We start from the raw sequence: 17,884 nt of genomic DNA on the forward strand, positions 1-17,884 counted from the left end.
AAACATGGACATAGTTCGTTATTATCCAAGTTAGCCCCACTAATTATCTAGTTAGTACTAGTTACCTGCAGTTTTGGAATTTTTGCATGAAAGTATAAAATTAAAAAAATGTTAAATTTCATACTTGAGTGGTCGGCATTCAAGCAACAGAACTTCTTGAATACAAACATATGTTTTCCATAGTGTGACCCATTTTAGGCAAGAGAAGTTAAGATGACTGCTTGGTGTGCCAGATCTAACACGCTTGTTGGTCCCATTATGGCCAAGTTCTGCTTTAAACAGTATTGTTAGTGTGCAATGTGTTTCCACAGGATGTGGTTGCACGCTCAAGTATTTGAGAAAATTGCTTTGATGATGTTGATTGTTTTGCACATAATTTAGCCACTTGTGCATGTCTGACCCGGTGGTGGATCAATAGTGGCAACAGTTGCCTAAAGCCTTTTTGAGCTGTGGTTACTCTGACTGATTATTGATATTTTATCAATGTTTTAAGAGCTCAAATCAACTTTAAAAACGTACATGGAATTTGAGCAGGTTGAAATTGCACAACAAAAGTCAAAACATTGAGCATGTCTCATTTATATGGAACTCAAATAGTGTTGCACCTGCAAATGAGACAACTATGTGGGTAAATGATGAATATAGCAGAACAGCTAAGAAATTGAACCTGGTCTAAAGATCTTCCTAAAAAAAAAAAAAAATACTAACACAGCATATGCTATATTTACATAAACTCGCTTAATAGTGAAAAAAACCCAGCAAAAAACTTAGTTTACTGGACTAATAAATGCATAGAAAATTATTTTCTATCTAATAAATGCACAACATTTCACAACACAAATGTCATGTTTGCATGTGTAAGAGGGCGTCTGCACTCACCTTGCAGCGAGGTAATGTTTTTTTTATTGGAGAGTTGCTTCTCGGTTAGTTTGCTTGCAGCATACAAATCCTCGGTAGATGCCAAATATCATTTGGCAAATATAGACAACTCCGTCAGGTACTTTTTGTTTTTGCAGAGTAATGATAGTCGCATGTGAGAGCACTTAAATTGTCCGGTTTAGTGAATGTTGCCTGCTGCGAGCCCTTTAAGCGGATAAAAAAAAAATATAGCTTGCGCTGCATGCGTTTCTCGGTTGAGGATTGGCTAAATACACGCGATATGATTTTACATTCATCCAATCAGATTCTTCGGACAGGCGGTGCCGTGAAGTGAGCTTCCGCCCGGCTATGCTTGCCTAGTGAATAAACCAAGCCAACTTCGCGAATGTCGTGGCGTTACAATGATTTCTGGGAAATGTAGTTTGTATTTGTGTGAGATACTATGCAGTAGCCATTCTAAAAACTACAACCCACCATTAGTCGGTGACGCGCAATCGCCTTGCATCAGCGTGTGAGCGTGGACTGCACTTACCGGCAAAGTATTAGTCACTTTAGTGTGTTTTAGAGTAGACATTACTCCGAACCGAGTCCTCACTCAACGGCCAAATGAAGCTGTTTGTTAGCGAAGGTAACCCACACTGTCTAAAAGTGTTAGCTGCTTTAGAAGTAGCTGGACTGCAGTGTGACGTCCAGTTTGTCAACCACGAAGGTAAGTAAGGGGAAGCAATTCGGCTATATTCACAAGAAAAATGTCAGACTTAACTTAAATACTCGTTTAGAAAGTTCGTGTTTTTTTGTTGTTTGAGTTGTGTTTTCGTGAAAGTGGCGGTTTTTAGAACCAAGTTAGCTCGCTTGTCAGCTGCCTTCATTGGTTGCTTCTGTCAATCAATGTCAATCATGTGACAATTAGACAGAAGTCTATGACGTCTGTATTCTCGCTTGCATTTTACTGTGTGCAATTTACAAATATTTTGTTACTTGATTGGCTTTTTATTTTCTTATCTTTACTTTGCTTGCAATTTATTATTTTTTATAATGTTTTACCTCCACAAAAGAAGTCACAGCCCCCCCAAATTAGATTGGACAGTATGAGAAGAAAGAAGCCCGATAGAAAGCACTCACCCGAGTCTTGTGCGAGTCTTTATTCGTTGTAAAAGCAATGATTTACCTAAATGTTGACAACCTTTCCCCCAAGGCATGTGATTCCAAAGCACAAATTATTTGCAAATCTTCAGGCATGAACACAACCTCAACTGTATATCTGACTTTTCATATTATATTGGAGAGGCACCCAATTGGCGAAGAAACTGGTTTGACTTGTGTCAGTTAGTCATGTAAAAACGTGTTTAAACAACAACATATCAAAATGTTACATGTGGGGAAAAAACGAGTCAGACAAATATCTGCATTATTATTCATCACCACACCCCTGATAGGACTGCTCGTCCCAGATGTTTGCTGTTCCTTCACAGCCAAATCCCAGGAATCATTAAGCCGGCACCATCTGGCATACTGTTGTGCTATATGGAAAATTAAGCACGTGCAGTTTCTCTTAACAATTTAAAGAAGACAGCAGGAGTGTTTTTTTAAGACAGCTCTCAGGTGTTTACATAACTGATATCCTGTTGACAATATTCTCGAAGGATCAAGTAGCATATAAAATTTTACACACCCCGTTTTTTGTTGCGCTGTAATTACCCTGTTTAAAAGCGATGGCCCAGTTTTATGCAAATGAGCAACATTGCATCTTGCCCCATAAACTGCTGAGCCAATAACTTGTCCAGCTTTCATTACAATGATAACTTGAGGCTAAGCCTGAGTCGTGTTACTAGGGTGTCTTCTACTTGCAGGAACATACGTAGACGACTGTAAAGTTGTAAGCACTTTCCACTCGTGGAGGCATCAGTTCATGGAAGCGTCACCAAACAAATAATCCTTACCGTGTTGACAACTTAACCGAGCAATTTAATAGATGGCAGTTATCAGAAGCTAGCGCCTCGCAGCAAAATAAGTCAGTGGAGATCTGATTATACTTTTAGTTTGATATGATTAAAAACAAGGGGATCGCATCTAAGCTTGGCTGAATTCAAGAAATTCCACTTTTTCTCTTTTGATTATTTTATTTATTTTTTTAGAGAAACCTGTGCCCTTCCTGAGTCGTCCATGTTTACCAGCCCTGCTCCTTCCAAATGGACAACACCTTTTCAGCCCCAATGCCATATGCCGGTCAGTCATGTGCAGTTCTCTCTGCAAAGTAGATTCATTCTTCATGCTTGTATCTGTCATTTTCTTAGATACATGTTTGAAGTGAGCGGACAAGAGTGCAGCGAGGCTTGTGATCAATGGCTTGAATGGGAAGCCACAGAGCTCCAGGTACGCTGTTTTACAAAGCACTAAATCCCCAGAAAGTGTGCTGTTGCTGGCAGTGGCGTTTTAAATTGTTTAATAATCATTCAATTGTGCTCTCAGACCCAGCAAAGAGAGAGAGATTTTTCTCCGCTGTAATTATTGTCTGCTTTCTGCAGCCTGACTTGCTTCAGGCCCTTCATCTGGCGGTGCTTCAGGGCAAAGAATCAGAGGCCACCCAAGTCCTCGCAGGGCCCCTCAGCTACTTGGACCAAAGCTTGACCAAGGGGACCTCGCCTTTTTTAACTGGGGTACAACAAGCCAAACCTTCTTTCGGATCAAAGATTTGCCTCTATTTTGAAATATACTTTTTAAAAAAAAAAAAAAAAGGTATCAGTATAATACTAACTGTTAGACAGAGATGGGACCAAGTCACACATGTGCAAGTCTCAAGTGAGTCTCAAGTCTTAACCTTCAAGTCTCAAGTAAGTCCCAAGTCATTTTTTTCTTGGGCAAGTCAAGTCCTTAAATAGGTCAAGTCCAAGTCAAGTCACCTTATTATTGCAATTTTACCCGCAGAATCTGATTTTAGTAACGTGAAAAGACAAGATATAAGTAACTTTAAGTAACCATCATTGTCCAATGTGTCTAACCTGTTTAAAAAATATGACAATAATTTGGATTTGCACTGTAATTACTGATATTCAGTAAAATACACCATGGAATCAAACAAAAAAGAAATTACCTCATACAATGATTGACAGCTCAATCTAAACAAATGAACGTCTGCCGACAGTGTCTGACACATTTGAGTTGCAAATGTGAAAAAATAATCAGAAAAAAATCTGAAAGAAGAAACACATTAAAGAGCATTTGAAACATTTTATGTTTCATCTGTAACATCTGGAGACACCAGCGCTCTATAAACTTCAAACGGACAAAGTCGTCTGGCTGTCTGAAATGTTTCTGTTGCATATCTTGCACTGTGCTGTCCGTCTTTTGCCGTCATAAAGGTAATTACGATAGCCGAAGGTACCGCTCCCGCTGACATGTTTGCATGTCTGATATAAAGGGGCGTGATTCTCCAATAAACACGTTAGGTAGGTAGAGAGGGCACGACTGATTAATTGACAGGGTAGCGATCCAATCATGACAACGCCATTCTCAGCCTGCGCTCCTACCGTGTTATCGATATTACTTTTTTAAAAGTATTATTAATTTTATATTCAAACTGAAAACATAAGCTAAATAACACGGAAGTCATTCAAGTCATCGTGTCTCAAGTCAAGTCAAGTCCCGAGTCTTTAACGTCCAAGTCGAGTCTCAAGTTTTGTTATTTTTGTCAAGTCACAAGTCATCAAAACAGCAACTCGAGTCCAAGTCACAGTGACTCGAGTCCCCATCTCTGCTGTTAGATAATAATTTTTTTTTTTTTGGTTTGTGTCAGGATGTCCTTTCCCTCGCTGATCTTGTTGTGTGTGCCGCGCTGCATCCGATTTTGTCCGCACCATCGCTCGCCTCAGGTGAGAATTCACAGTGTGTGTATTTCAAATTAGGTCATGCTCATGATCGCCCTCAGAGCGATTGTAAAATGTTTGATTTAGATGTTACTTCACCATTGATGGCTCTTAAAAGTTTAATCATTGACTTTTGTTAGCCATGCTTTTCCCTTACTTAAATATACATGTTCTTTTTCCAAGTCTGTTTCATCTTCCCACGTCCTGCTTTTCCCAGGTGAACCCAAGTCTGTGAGGGTTTGGTTCGACCGTGTGGCCGCCTCACAGAGTTGCGTGTCGGCCTCTCACAAAGTGCTGCAGGGGAAAGGCCTGCAGGCAATGAAGAGCTTCATGCAGAGGCAGCCTGCGCCGCAGAGTGGCCAGTGCAGAGGCGGCACACAGCCATGCAACAACGGCCCTGCTGAGGTACGTATCAGACTTAAAGGAGTCGGAGTAGAGGCTCTGTCGGAATTGAAAAGGTGTATTTTCCAAATGTATATGTTTAGGATGAGGAAGGGGAACGTGTGGTGTCACAGGAAGAGATGGAAGCTGCTGCTGTTACCTGGGGCAAGGGTTTAAATGCATCCACTGCAGCCACGAAAAGACTCCACCCGATGTATGTTATTATATTTCGTACACGATTCTCCTAGATTAATATAATTAACATTCTCTTTTTTTCTTCAGTCTGCCGCAGGAGGGCAAACGAAACATCCTGTTGACCAGCGCCTTGCCCTATGTCAACAACGTACCCCACCTGGGCAACATCATCGGCTGCGTTCTCAGCGCTGACGTCTTCTCCAGGTGCCCGAGAGGAAGAAAGTGTCCTCGGTTTATGATTGTTTTGACAAATTACCTTCTTCTACAAGGTATGGCCGACTGCGAGGCTGGAACGTGTTGTTCGTTTGTGGCACAGACGAATATGGCACGGCCACGGAAAACAAAGCCCGTGAGGAAGGCTTGACGCCGCAGCAGATCTGCGACAAATACCACGCCATACACGCCAGCATCTACCAGTGGTTCCAGATCGATTTCGACTTCTTCGGCAGGACCACCACCGAGAAGCAGACGGAGTAAGTTACAAGCAGGGTTTAGAGAGTGGTCCTATGAAAATTAAAAGGCAAACATGTACACGATTATGTAAACTATTACAGCAATCTCGATCAGATTATAATGTTGAACGTCTAGTCCTCCTAAACCATAAAATCTATTTAATAACTGAATCACTCTCAGAGCAATGATGCAGTCTGCCACTTCTACAAGCTACTGCACTTTTTTTTTTTTTCTTTCTCCATTGTCTTCAAATGTTGCTGCAATTCCTCTGGTGGCAGATAAACTTGCTCTGTACAGCAACATTGTGAACGAACGAGCGAGACCCTTTTTCTTCCACCAAGAGCAGATGTATCCATTTGCAAGAGAACCACAAAAGACATCAGGCGCTATGTGAAGTAGAAAACCGCCCACAGACTTAAAGACCAAAGTGGATTCATGTAAAGAGCTTTCATATTTTGATCCAACCACAAGCTTACCCCCCCACCACCACCTCCCGCACCAATAACATTTTAATGATCGCCAGTGCAAAGCCTTCCATATTTCTTGAATGTTTTCTGTCTGTCACAATAGTGAGCCGCCGTCTTACTCGGGGGGGATTCACTGTCCGCGTTGTCATTAGTTGGAATTTCTTCTCAACTATCTTTCCAACTTTCTGTTACTTAGGATAGCCCAAAATATTTTTTGGAGACTTCACAAAAATGGCTTCCTGGTTGAAGACACAGTGGAGCAGCTACGCTGCGAGAAATGCCAGCGTTTCCTGGCCGACCGCTTTGTCGAAGGCACATGCCCTCACTGCAACTACCCGGACGCTCGCGGCGACCAGTGCGACAAGTGCGGGCGACTCATCAATGCTGTGGAACTCAAGGTGACCTCAATTGTGATAATAACTTTGAGATTACTTCTGAAGTAAGATTGACCTCTTGCTGTATTCCGACTAAAGCTATTGTTACTTCCCTGAAACTGTATTTGCTTTATCTACAGATGACCCCAGCCTTATAGAAAAGTATTGAATATGTATTGAATGAAGCTATGTCTGTCTGTCCCCTTTAGGCACCTCACTGTAAAGTCTGCGGACAGACTCCGGTCATCCGCTCCTCCAAACATCTTTTCCTGGATCTGCCAAAGGTACACAGTCAGAGACTTCCATTTTGTGTCAAGTTTTGAATTGACACAGTATGAGCACTGTAAATCTGTAGATGTTTTTGTCTGTGTTCCCAGTTAGAGCCTCAGTTAGAGCAGTGGCTGGACAAGACCACCAGCAGCGGAGACTGGACAGCGAATGCCAAACAGATCACTCGCTCCTGGCTCAGGGATGGACTCAAACCTCGTTGCATCACCAGAGACCTGCGATGGGGAACACCAGTACCTCACCCAGACTTTAAAGAAAAGGTCAGCGTTGTTTCTGACTAGGGCTGGACTTAAAACTGCAGCTCCAAGTGGCCAATTCCATTTTAATGCAAATTTGTATCCACATTTGGCAGAGTCCTGACTGCAATCCAGTTCAATGTGTTTTGTTCCTTTTTCCACTTCCATGATGATGCACATCCTAATTGAGCCACTTGGGAGCAAAAACCTGACTCAGTTTAACCATGCAGTGTAAATTTAGCCCGTGTGCAAACATGATGTTAGTGTTGGTCTGTCTTCATACACAGTTGTAATTGCGGCCACTCGTGGCTCTCTTACTGCTTCTTCAGGTGTTCTACGTGTGGTTCGACGCCCCCATTGGTTATGTTTCTATCACTGCTAACTACACAGACAAATGGGAACAGTGGTGGAAGAATCCAAATCAGGTAACACAGTCTAACACACTTTAGAGTTTCTCTTGATTCAGCTAGTCTATGATAAGCTTCTCATTATGTTGCGATGGGAGACAAGACTTTAGATCCTACAGATAAAATGCAGGAAATATCACGCTGAAATTGTTAACCAGCTTCTACTTGCTCATTAAAAAGACGCGAGTTCTAACGGATGAATATCAGACAACTCTGCCGTTTGCTGTCATAGGCAACGTCTTCATTCACATCAACTCATATCATCTCTCGCCATCTAAAACCCCAGGATTGAGCTGTGAGAGTGTGTGTGTCAGCGTGTGTTTAGGGCGGGGGCTGGGAAGAGCCGATAAATCCTCTTTGAACAGGATGAGCTCACCATGATCTAATATGATGTCATCCTCATGTTGCAGTGATGTTTGTTTGCCGCCAGGTGGAGCTCTACAACTTCATGGCCAAGGACAACGTGCCGTTCCACAGTGTGGTGTTTCCCTGCTCCCTCCTAGGAGCTCAGGACAACTATACACTGGTCAATCACTTGATTGCCACTGGTACACATTTATAATTGCTACCATTCATTACTTGAATCATAAATATTTAAGTGTGATGAATTATTCATCCCTACAATCACATCGGGCATGTAATAATCTGCTTTGTGTGCAGAATATCTGAATTATGAAGACACTAAATTCTCCAAGAGCCGTGGCGTGGGAGTCTTTGGCGACATGGCTAAGGACACGGGCATCCCGTCCGACGTGTGGCGCTTCTACCTGCTCTACGTGCGTCCCGAGGGACAGGATTCGGCCTTCTCCTGGGCCGACATGGCTCTGAAGAACAACTCGGAGCTGCTCAACAACTTGGGCAATTTCATTAACAGGTTGGTCACTGAAGGGCTGAATTGAGACGTCATCATCGACATGTGATGATGATGAGCAGGTTTAAAAAAACAAACTGCAATTGTAAGCATTAGATGTCAGATGCTTTGAGAAAACACCACTGTAAGGAAGAAGGCTTAAACAGACTGTACGCTCAGTGTGGGAGCAGCAGTCTGCCTCCACCGATTAGGTTGAAGTTGAGTGATAAAGGGGACAGAGAAAAAGATAGGACATTGCAGGGCTCGGCAAACGTTTGCATACAAGGTCCAAATTTGATTTAAAATGGACTGATGGGATGCGTCATTTATAATTGAGGAAAATATAAAAGTACACAAAATATGAAACCGGTGCGTTTGAGTTATCCAGCGTCACAGAGCGAGCTTATGTAACTTTTTGGGAAAATACTTTCCTGTTTCATTCAGTCAACATGAAATCAAAAGGAGAGGAATTTACGTCACTCATCTAGTCCAATTAGGATCTCAGATTGTTGGAGATGTAACAATTTCAACAGATTTCCCCGCGTTTTGTAAATATGTTAGGGATGGTGTAATATCGTGCCCAATTAGACCGCCTCTTAATGACTTAAAAAAAAAAAAAAGATTGGGGTTAAATCCCACATCAAAGATGTTTCCTTCTGAAATTTTTTTTCAAAGCACCTTGATCTTCAAAAATTGTTCTCGGGCAGCAACGGTTGATGCCTAATTGCTTTTAAAAGATCTTAAACTGCATCCAGCCGGAGGTGCTTGGAGGTAGACAGTGGCATGAAAACCAGACCTCAAATCTCAATTTAATTAGTGTCAGTATGGTCCACCTTGCCAGCAAAAGTACGGGTCAGGCAAAGTTCATTCCACATCAAACCAACATTGCGCATATGACAGTCTTGACTTGATTTTGTTTGAGCGAAATTTAGTCAAATACAAGATGGGTGTGTTGCGTCAGATGTGTCAGCCCCTTACCACAAGCATCTCGCTGACGCGCGCATTCAACTCAGCTCGATTATTTGCAGTGAAGAGGCTCAATGGGAGCGCTGTTATGTTCATTTACATCAGCAGAGTGCATTACACATAGCAACACAATCTATAATTTATCATCAATTAGCGTGGCGGCTAGCAGGCTTCCCCCCCTTATGTAGCACTTTCTGCCCACTGATTCTGAGCTGCCTTTCTCACTCTCTTGATGACCCCTTTCTATTTTATTCTGCTTTTCTGTCTTTTTCACCCTCCTTCGACCCCCTCCCCTCAATCCTCTAGAGCCGCCATGTTTGTTTCAAAGTTCTTTGATGGCTGTGTGCCTGCGATGGAGCTGCTGCAGGAAGATAAGAAGCTCCTGGCTTTAGTGGGCTGGGAGCTGCAGCAGTACATACAACTCATGGACAAAGTCAAGTAAGACCACTTGAATTATATTCTGTACATTCAATATGGCACGAGTGTCTGCTTTTCCTAGTATGTTTAGTTTTATGATGTTTGAACGTGTGATGGAGAACCTTTTTTGCGTGTGGATATTTCACCAGAATCCGTGATGCCCTGAAGCACATCCTCAGCATCTCTCGCCATGGCAACCAGTACATCCAAGTTAATGAACCCTGGAAGAAGATCAAGGGGGGAGATGCAGAATGGTGAGATTTTGATGGCCAACTTGAGCCAAACTCTGTCTGTGTCTGTAATGTCATGCAGGGTTGGACAAATTTGCATATACAGTGCATTTGAGACTCCTTGCTTTGAATCAAGATACAGAAATTGACCATCACTCACCTTTTTTTGCATACACACTCATTCAGTCACATTCTAATATCCTCCTGGGATTGTGAAATTCAATTTTGGGGGGCCGGTAATAAGAAACTATCGTTCCCCCTCAGGCAGCGTGCAGGCACCGTCACTGGCGTGTCCATCAACGTCGCCTGCTTGCTGTCCGTCATGCTGCTGCCCTACATGCCAGCGGTTAGCCGAACCATCAGGGATCAACTCAATGCACCGGACTCTTGCGTCAGTGCCATGTTGCGTGGCACAGGCGCCTTCACACGCGTCCTTGATGCCGGCCACCGCATTGGCACTGTGAGTACAAGTGCACAGTACACTTTTATACTGACTATAATATATTGTATGTGCCCACACTAGTCTAAAGATATAAAATAAAATATCTAAATAAATAATTAGTTACAAGCTGCTCACACACTCTCAAAATGCTTCAACACCATGCCCCGCCCACTTTTGATGTTGTAGGCAAGACAGCTTGGCAATTCAATGTTGGCAATCTGTCAAGGATACCTGCTCCCGATTGGGGGAATTTCCTTGGAGGCGTTCATCAAAGTACAAGTCCTGGCATTTGCTCGAAATGGCTCCTTCAAACCAAAATGGCTGACTCCTGTTCACATTTGAGCATGTCTTTGAAAATTGTTTGTGCATCCTCTTTTGATAGACGTGACGGCTTTAACTGGTTTTGGTTGAATTCAGAGTTGTACCACCTTTATTGATGTTTTTCTTTTAATAAGAATTCATTTTACATCTCAGGCTGATTCTCCGTTTTAAATGACTCTTTCTTTCTTTCTTTCTCCCTTTCAGGTGAGCCCGTTGTTCCAGAAACTGGAGGTTGAGCAGATTGAAGCTTTGAAGAAGAGATTTGGTGGACAACAGGTATGTGATAACCAAGAAGCAGATTGACTCTTCTATTGAGGTGGAAAATAGCAAGTGATGATGTCAAGCCGTGCAAATGGGCCGGGCAGACGGAATACTCTCTTGCAGCATCTCTTTTCAAAAGTGATACACGGCAAATAGACAATAGCTGCTTTGTATTTTATGAATTCATGGGATAGATAAAGAATAATCCTTGTCTAAACCTTCTCGTCAACCGCCTTCATCTAGCCTGAAGATGAACCGGCAAAGAAAAAGGTACCGTTGGTGTTTGCTTGCGAAGCATCCACACGGGTGCTGTCACCGCCGATTACCGCATGCTTTGACTATTACTAGCAAATCATTTGAACGTTCCCTTATCACCGTGAGTCCAGTGCGTCCCCACGTCTGTTCATTCATCAGCCGCTCGTGAAATCCCGTAGACACTTTGACTGAGAAGCGCTATTGTCTGAAATTAAGTCAGTCGTCTCTTTGAAACAACACGCCGTATGTTCCGATTGCACCCTCAGACACCGACTCAAAATGCTGCCAGCCCTCATTCGGCCGCTACCCTGCCCACCCCTGCGATGGACGTGAACGCTGGAGCCGACCCGGAGAAAGCCCGGCAGCTGACGCAGGCTGTGGCTGAGCAGGTAGCCCTGCTGATACATTTATTAATACCAAATCCTACACACCATGGTTGCCCAGTTTTTCTAGGTCAGGGTAAAATTAGAAATTGACTCAAATGTACTAAAATAGGGTGTCCCCCATAAATGTATTAACTCTCTGAGTACTCATACACTATTATTTTGATTTGGATGTTTACAGACATTGATACAAGATTAGTGAATTTAAGAAATTATTTTGAATAATGGAGAACTGTCTTCTCCTTCCTATCCCTCGGTCCCGTTCAGGGTGAATTTTTTGGGGTGTAACATTGTATAATGTATATGCCAAAGCATCGGCTGAGCTCAACATGATTATGAATGAGTAGATTTACTGTAAGAATGGGTGGGCCCTTAGTTTTTTTAAAATTAATGACAGATTAATATTATGTAACTATCAATCCAACTCATAGCAAATCAAAGTGCTATTCAGTTGTTTTTAATAGACTACATATATCTATTAATATCTTGTAAATGAATGCCTCTCGGTGCTTGTTTCATAATGATCTAATGAAATTGTATTTATAGTTCAGATAACAGATGGATGGTTGGATGGACAGATTTTTGGTTTTGCTTCGTACACGGTAGGTAATGTTAATGGAGAGATGGAAATGGAAGTTTGCATGTGATATATGCAAACAACTAGGAAGTTAAATATTTGGTCTTTGCAAATTTTTTTTTTTTTTTTAATTTAGCCGCGTTGTCTTTTTCTTTGTCAGGGAGAAAAGGTGCGAGCCCTGAAAGCTCAGAAGGCCGAAAAAGCGGCGATTACAGCTGAGGTGTCCAAACTGTTGGAGCTGAAGAAACAGTTGACTCTGGCAGAGGGCAAGAGCCCTGAACCCACACCTGTCAAGGGCAAGAAAAAGTGAGACATGCGAGTTGTAAAAAAAAAAAAAAAAAAAAAAAAAAAAAATCACAACCAGTGGAGGTGGTTAGCAGTAAAAGGGGGGGGGGGGAAATGATCGGAAGTGCGATAGCAGGAGATGGGGAACAAGATGTACATGGCGAGATGAGGATGTTAGCCAAAGGCAAAGCCGTGACGGGATCTGAGACAATGCGTTGTTGGCACCGAGGGCTAATGAAATGCTAGCGAGGCCGGCGGGGAAACGAAAACACACAAAGGGAGCCAAATGAATTCTGTTACAGAATGGAGGGATTTGGGAAAAATCCCTACACCAAGAGAAACTGATTTGATACTCTCACTGCGATACATTGAGCGTACCACGTTCGACTCGCAAGGTGCGCGCTTTAGTGTTTTTATACATCGTTTTAAAAAAAAAAAAACTTATGAACAGCTGAAAATATGGCCGCTACTTAACTTCCTGTCACTCATGTGCACATAATAAAAATAAAAACATGTATTAAGAAAATGAATTTTCTTTTATTGCAAATTTGGGATTACAGTGATGTATTAGAAATACTAACGTACAGAAAAAAAAAACCATGCATTATCCATGTAGAATAAACAATTTAGGTGACATTCTGAATAAGAAAGTAGAAAGGAACTGTACACATTTGTACAGTAAACGTTTTTAGCGTAATATAAAAATAGCATGTGGAAATACCACAAATAAGTCACCTGTAGAAAGTTTAGCTGGGCCCAAGTTTGCAACTTTCTGTATTTTAAATACACATACAGACAAGCGACGGCTTATAGAAAAAGCAAAAAACAAAAATGGTTCGATTCTCAAAGCGAGGGGACATATTCAAAACATTCCTGAGCTCCTCTCTACAAATGGGGGCAAATAATCTCTGCTAGCCATATTGCAGCCCTTTTAATGAGGAGTTACAATTTATTGCAAAGTGGCAGGAAGGGACAACAACGGAATACCCTCAACTGAATTCCTTTCTATCCAACATACAAATCAAACTTTTCCTAAAGGTTGTTACAAACCTTGCGATCTCTGATATGCAATTAAGAGCTTGCTGTTCTTTTGCATTTCACATTCTTTGTCTTTCCAGTTTGCCGCAGTCATGTCGCAGCTTTTTCTTTCACTCTGCCTTGACTTTCATCATCTTTTCCAAACATCTTAAAAATCTCTTTGGTTTTCATACCTTCTGGCCTAAGGAGCATGCACACGCAGACCTTTTCTTCTTCACTTCTGTCTACAAGATCATTTCCTGGTGTTGACAAGTCTCTCGATGAGGGCTCGCCGCGTGCGCTGCACCTCCTCGCCCAGCCTTTCGATCTCCGCTTTCAAGCGCTCGTTCTGCTCCGTCAGCTCCTGCACTTTCCTTTCGTTCTCTTGCTCCCTCTCCTTGCGACTCTTTTTGGCAGACAAGTACGACGTTGACGCGCGTTGCTGAGACTGGGAAGAGGCGCTGGGGGACGAGGCGGCGCCGTCAGGCCCCTCGCCCCTCTGCCGCTTGCCCAGGCGCGAAGGCGAGTAGATGGACGGGGATGAGACGGGTGACGACGGGGAAGAGCAGTGCTGAGAAGGCGACTGCGAGGCGGAGGACGAGGAGTAGGATGGCGAATCAGGGACGCAGGGCAACTCTTCCTCGCTGGCTGATGGAGATGCTGGATGGACGCAGTTAACCTGCTGCTGCTGGTGGTGATGGGGATGGTGGTGATGATGGTGGTAATAATAACCACCGCTCGAATCCAGCATTCCTCCTTCACTCAGGAACTCAAAGAACTCGGGGGGCAGCAGGTCACCGTCGCCGCTTCTCGCCTCTGTTTTCCGCTCTTCTGTCGGAGTCAAGCAGGACGAGGAGGAAGATGAAGTGTGATGCAGAGGCTGGGCGTTGTGGATCTGCTCCGTCGCCCTCTGGACACCCTCTCCCCAAGTCTGACCTCCGTCCGTCAGCCACGTCAGGGAGCAACTCTCCAGAACATCCAGGAACTCCGGCTCCTTCTGTAAGTACAAAGCATAAAATTTGACGTCATTCTACTCCATCCTTGTCCAAACAACGGCCCCGGAGGGCATTTGACATCCCACTGCGTGATTTTTATTGGCCTGCCACATATTCTAATTCCACATTCAAAGATAGCCCACAATTGTTTAACATTTACTCTCGTTTGTTAACAGATCAATGTTACTAAACATGACACTTTGGATATTAAGATGTTAAAAAATAATACATTTTTTGAAATATTTTACGCTTAAAATACAGCTTTTATTTAAATTTTACAAAAATCTTTTTTTCTTTAATGGTATAACACATTTGTTTTTTTTGTTTTATGTCACAAATAACGGCTTTGTCACCATTATCACCAAATGGAGATTTGCGCCCCCCCCCTTTTTTTTGTAAGTGTTTAGCATTTTAACATAGGACACATTTAGTATCGTTAGGCTAGAGACTTAATTGTATTTTTAACTTTGTGTTGGAATAATGAAAAAAAATTACCTACATCTTGGCTTAAATTTGTGGGTTTTCTTTGTGTAGATTCTCAGCCATCCGCAAAGATTGAACTGTCTCGTTTGTTGAATGTATCTTCTTAAAAAATAGGCAATTATCATTATTACACAAATGTTTAAGTATGTTTCATAAATTCAATATTAAACCAGCTGCCCTCACAACCTAACCCTGCATACGCAATAAAAAAAAAAAAAAAATAGATGGATTATTTCCTCAGTGGCCACCCTCCGCCGCCGCCTATCCTTGTATTTGATGCCTGGGTGAAAATCTTGGTCACCATTGTTCCACAAGTAACATGCAGATATTCAGTTTTGTTTCTTCATTGTGTGTGACCAGCCAGGTCCCTACGGTTTCAGCTACTGACCTCGCTGTACGAGGGGGCGCGCGCCAGCTTTGCCCCTCCCGCGTCCGAGCCCAGGATGTCTTGCAGGTCCTCATACCACGCCTCCAACTCTGCGCCACACAGCGGCCCCACACCGGGGGGGTACGGCGGGGGCAGATGCAGCCACTCGGCAGTCATCTTGCCAGTCAACTCGCAACGCACTCCACACTCGGTCACACGCTTCAAATGGGACCTGACGGCACGAGAGAAAGAAAGCACAATGGTGAAATGGCAAGTTTGCTACTTTTGGAATTCAAGTGGGAATAATTTGAGTGTGTGAATTCAAAAGTGAATTTAATTGAGGCGATACGTAGTTGTGACAAGATGAAAATGCATTTAAAGAAATCTGAATTCAAAGTAAATTGAACTACATTTTTTTATTAAAGATGCAGAAAGACTTACTTTTAAGATAAATCTGAGCTTAAAATTACAAAATATGAAAAAATACACCAGCACAAAGTTAGGTCAATTACGGGTAATTTGAAACTTAAAAGCTACACTGATTAGAAAATGCACATTCAATTCAAAAGAAACCAGCAAAAACAAAAATCAAACATTTGTTAAAAATTCAAAATGTTAAAAACTTGACAAGCATTCAAGTAAAATGATATTGAACATTAAAGCTACATTAATGAATAGTTAAAATGCAAATGTATAAACTACATACGCACGTCACCGTCAAATCAAATTGAAAATTAAAGCGTATATGAACTTGTAAAATGTACACTATGTCTAAATAAAATGGGAAAACAATTGTCAACTTCATTAGAGAAGCATAAATTTACCTTTAGAAGGACTCCCTTAATCAAGTCTGCAAATCGGTTTGAGATATTTTTCCCCTACAAATCTGGAAGAAAAAAGGGTTAAAGTTTGCTTTAATAACTGGCAAGAAAAAAGACAACTTTATGTAATCAAAGGCAAGACGTTCTTAACCTGAACGCTACACAAAGACCGAGCGGCTCTCCACTGCGCCCCCTGCGCTCCAAAGCGCGAAACAACACGCTTCGTAATCGATAAACAAGATGAGAACAACGGTGATGAGGCTTTGATTTCAACCTCACAGCCGTGACAGTCGTTTCTCTCGCTCGCCTTTAACGTGAGTTAAAACCACAACCGAAAAACTCACCAATAAAACCGAGATAATTAGATTTTTTTGGTGATATGCTTAAAAGAAATGATTTTACTTTAGATGACATTCCATTTTGACGCTGCCAAAAAATGACACCAAATTCCCGTGTCCTCCACAGGGCGGCATGTCATTTTAGTGACTTTCAATTGTTACATTCTTTAGTTGCGTTAAAAATGCCATAAAGGTATTTAATTTTTGATTTTGTCAAGTTCTGTTGAATTGACCGCTTTACGAGCCAAGACAATTACGTCATGGAAAGAAAAGAAAAAAAACGTAGTGGTTCAATGGGCAAAACTAAAGAAAACGCCAAGACGGAAAAAAAATCGGCAAAGTCGAAAAGTTTAATTTTAGTGAGTTAGGCGACAACATTGAAATATTTAATTTTAGTATATTGAAATACTTAATTTTAGTAAGTTTCAAAGTTGTTTGTTAATGACGTTTGCTTTGAAATCAATCAGATGAAATATACTTTGCAATTGTCACAACATTTCTCAAGTATGAATGACATGCACAAGTATAATTAATTGTCTCTTCAAGTGACTCATGCGATCGCACGTCAAAGTTCAAACTTGGCGAGTCTGCGACACCTCCTAAAAAAATAGCAGTCTTGTATAATGTAAATAGTGACGATTGCAATAAATGTCATTCTAAAAATATATCATTTTTTTAACCGGCAAAAAAAGTTTTCCCCGTTAAATTTGGTACGTCGCCAAGATTTGGGAGAAAAAAAACCTTTAAAAAACAACTAAACGTCAAAGGTTGTCACTTACCCTTTTCCTTTTATTTGTTCGCCGTCTCGACTGTCGCTGGTTCGAATGTAGATGTTTTAGTGAGAATGGATGATGGCTCATGTTAACCATTGTTCAACACTTGACAGCCGAATGTGCTTAAACGGAAATTCCCGGCAGCGTTTATAAGGAGCGAGGCCAACCGAACTATGTCAGGCGACGCGGGCCTACCGTGTGACGTCAATGTGTGGCGTACAAACGGGCCAATTAGAAGCACGCAAGGAATCCGTTTTCCTTGACGACATCCAATGAGGGTGGCAGAGATTCGAGCAGGAAGGTCGGCTCTGGTTTGGCGAGCAAGGTTGAGTGCGCTCCCCATTGTCTGTATAGTTTGTACGAGGCGCAGTTGTGATGCAGTCATAAGACGGCCAGGACGAATTTGGGGCGTAAGGGAGTCACATGAAAGGAATGATGCAATGCTTGGCAACCAGTTTCTAGCTGGGGATAACACCGGCGGAATCCGAACATGTTTTATTAAATAGCATTGCCTCGAACAAAAAATACATCTAAAAATATACATATATGCACGGCGAGCC

The 17,884-nt window shown here is 42.1% G+C and overlaps 2 protein-coding genes across 5 annotated transcripts; one reads left to right on the forward strand and one right to left on the reverse strand.

Moving 5' to 3' along the window:
• Positions 1–1,335: 1,335 nt before the first annotated feature.
• On the forward strand, positions 1,336–13,356 carry mars1 (methionyl-tRNA synthetase 1). 4 transcript variants are annotated; one of them, XM_037252799.1, is made up of 22 exons: positions 1,336–1,588; positions 3,015–3,105; positions 3,174–3,252; positions 3,405–3,536; positions 4,673–4,748; positions 4,960–5,147; positions 5,228–5,337; positions 5,406–5,522; positions 5,588–5,791; positions 6,435–6,636; positions 6,822–6,896; positions 6,990–7,160; positions 7,466–7,561; positions 7,974–8,091; positions 8,204–8,417; positions 9,666–9,797; positions 9,926–10,030; positions 10,271–10,466; positions 10,974–11,045; positions 11,274–11,300; positions 11,552–11,674; positions 12,406–13,356. In XM_037252799.1, exons 1-22 carry the CDS (start codon positions 1,486–1,488, stop codon positions 12,553–12,555), a joined length of 2,781 nt encoding a protein of 926 aa, XP_037108694.1. In that variant the 5' UTR covers positions 1,336–1,485; the 3' UTR covers positions 12,556–13,356. The 4 variants fall into 4 exon arrangements, with proteins under 4 accessions (XP_037108694.1, XP_037108695.1, XP_037108696.1 ...); XM_037252800.1 differs by having other exon boundaries at positions 5,234–5,337; XM_037252801.1 differs by lacking the exon at positions 11,274–11,300.
• A 433-nt stretch (positions 13,357–13,789) lies between these two features.
• ddit3 (DNA-damage-inducible transcript 3) lies at positions 13,790–17,488 on the reverse strand. The gene is made up of 4 exons (XM_037252806.1): positions 17,331–17,488; positions 16,217–16,278; positions 15,414–15,624; positions 13,790–14,544 (listed from the first exon to the last, which is right to left on the reverse strand). Exons 3-4 carry the CDS (start codon positions 15,567–15,569, stop codon positions 13,801–13,803), a joined length of 900 nt encoding a protein of 299 aa, XP_037108701.1. The 5' UTR covers positions 15,570–15,624; positions 16,217–16,278; positions 17,331–17,488; the 3' UTR covers positions 13,790–13,800.
• Between the last annotated feature and the right edge of the window lie 396 nt (positions 17,489–17,884).

The sequence above is a fragment of the Syngnathus acus genome, chromosome 5 (genome assembly GCF_901709675.1).
Source record: "Syngnathus acus chromosome 5, fSynAcu1.2, whole genome shotgun sequence".
Classification (NCBI taxonomy): domain Eukaryota; kingdom Metazoa; phylum Chordata; class Actinopteri; order Syngnathiformes; family Syngnathidae; genus Syngnathus; species Syngnathus acus.

Coding starts and splice junctions, on each gene's coding strand:
- mars1 (XM_037252799.1), top strand. CDS start 1,486: ATGAAGCTGTTTGTTAGCGAAGGTAACCCACACTGTCTAAAAGTGTTA. Junction 3,106..3,173: donor AGCCCCAATGCCATATGCCG/GTCAGTCATGTG, acceptor TCATTTTCTTAG/ATACATGTTTGAAGTGAGCG. Junction 8,092..8,203: donor CAATCACTTGATTGCCACTG/GTACACATTTAT, acceptor CTTTGTGTGCAG/AATATCTGAATTATGAAGAC.
- ddit3 (XM_037252806.1), bottom strand. CDS start 15,569: ATGACTGCCGAGTGGCTGCATCTGCCCCCGCCGTACCCCCCCGGTGTG. Junction 14,545..15,413: donor GCGCCCCCTCGTACAGCGAG/GTCAGTAGCTGA, acceptor TTGTACTTACAG/AAGGAGCCGGAGTTCCTGGA.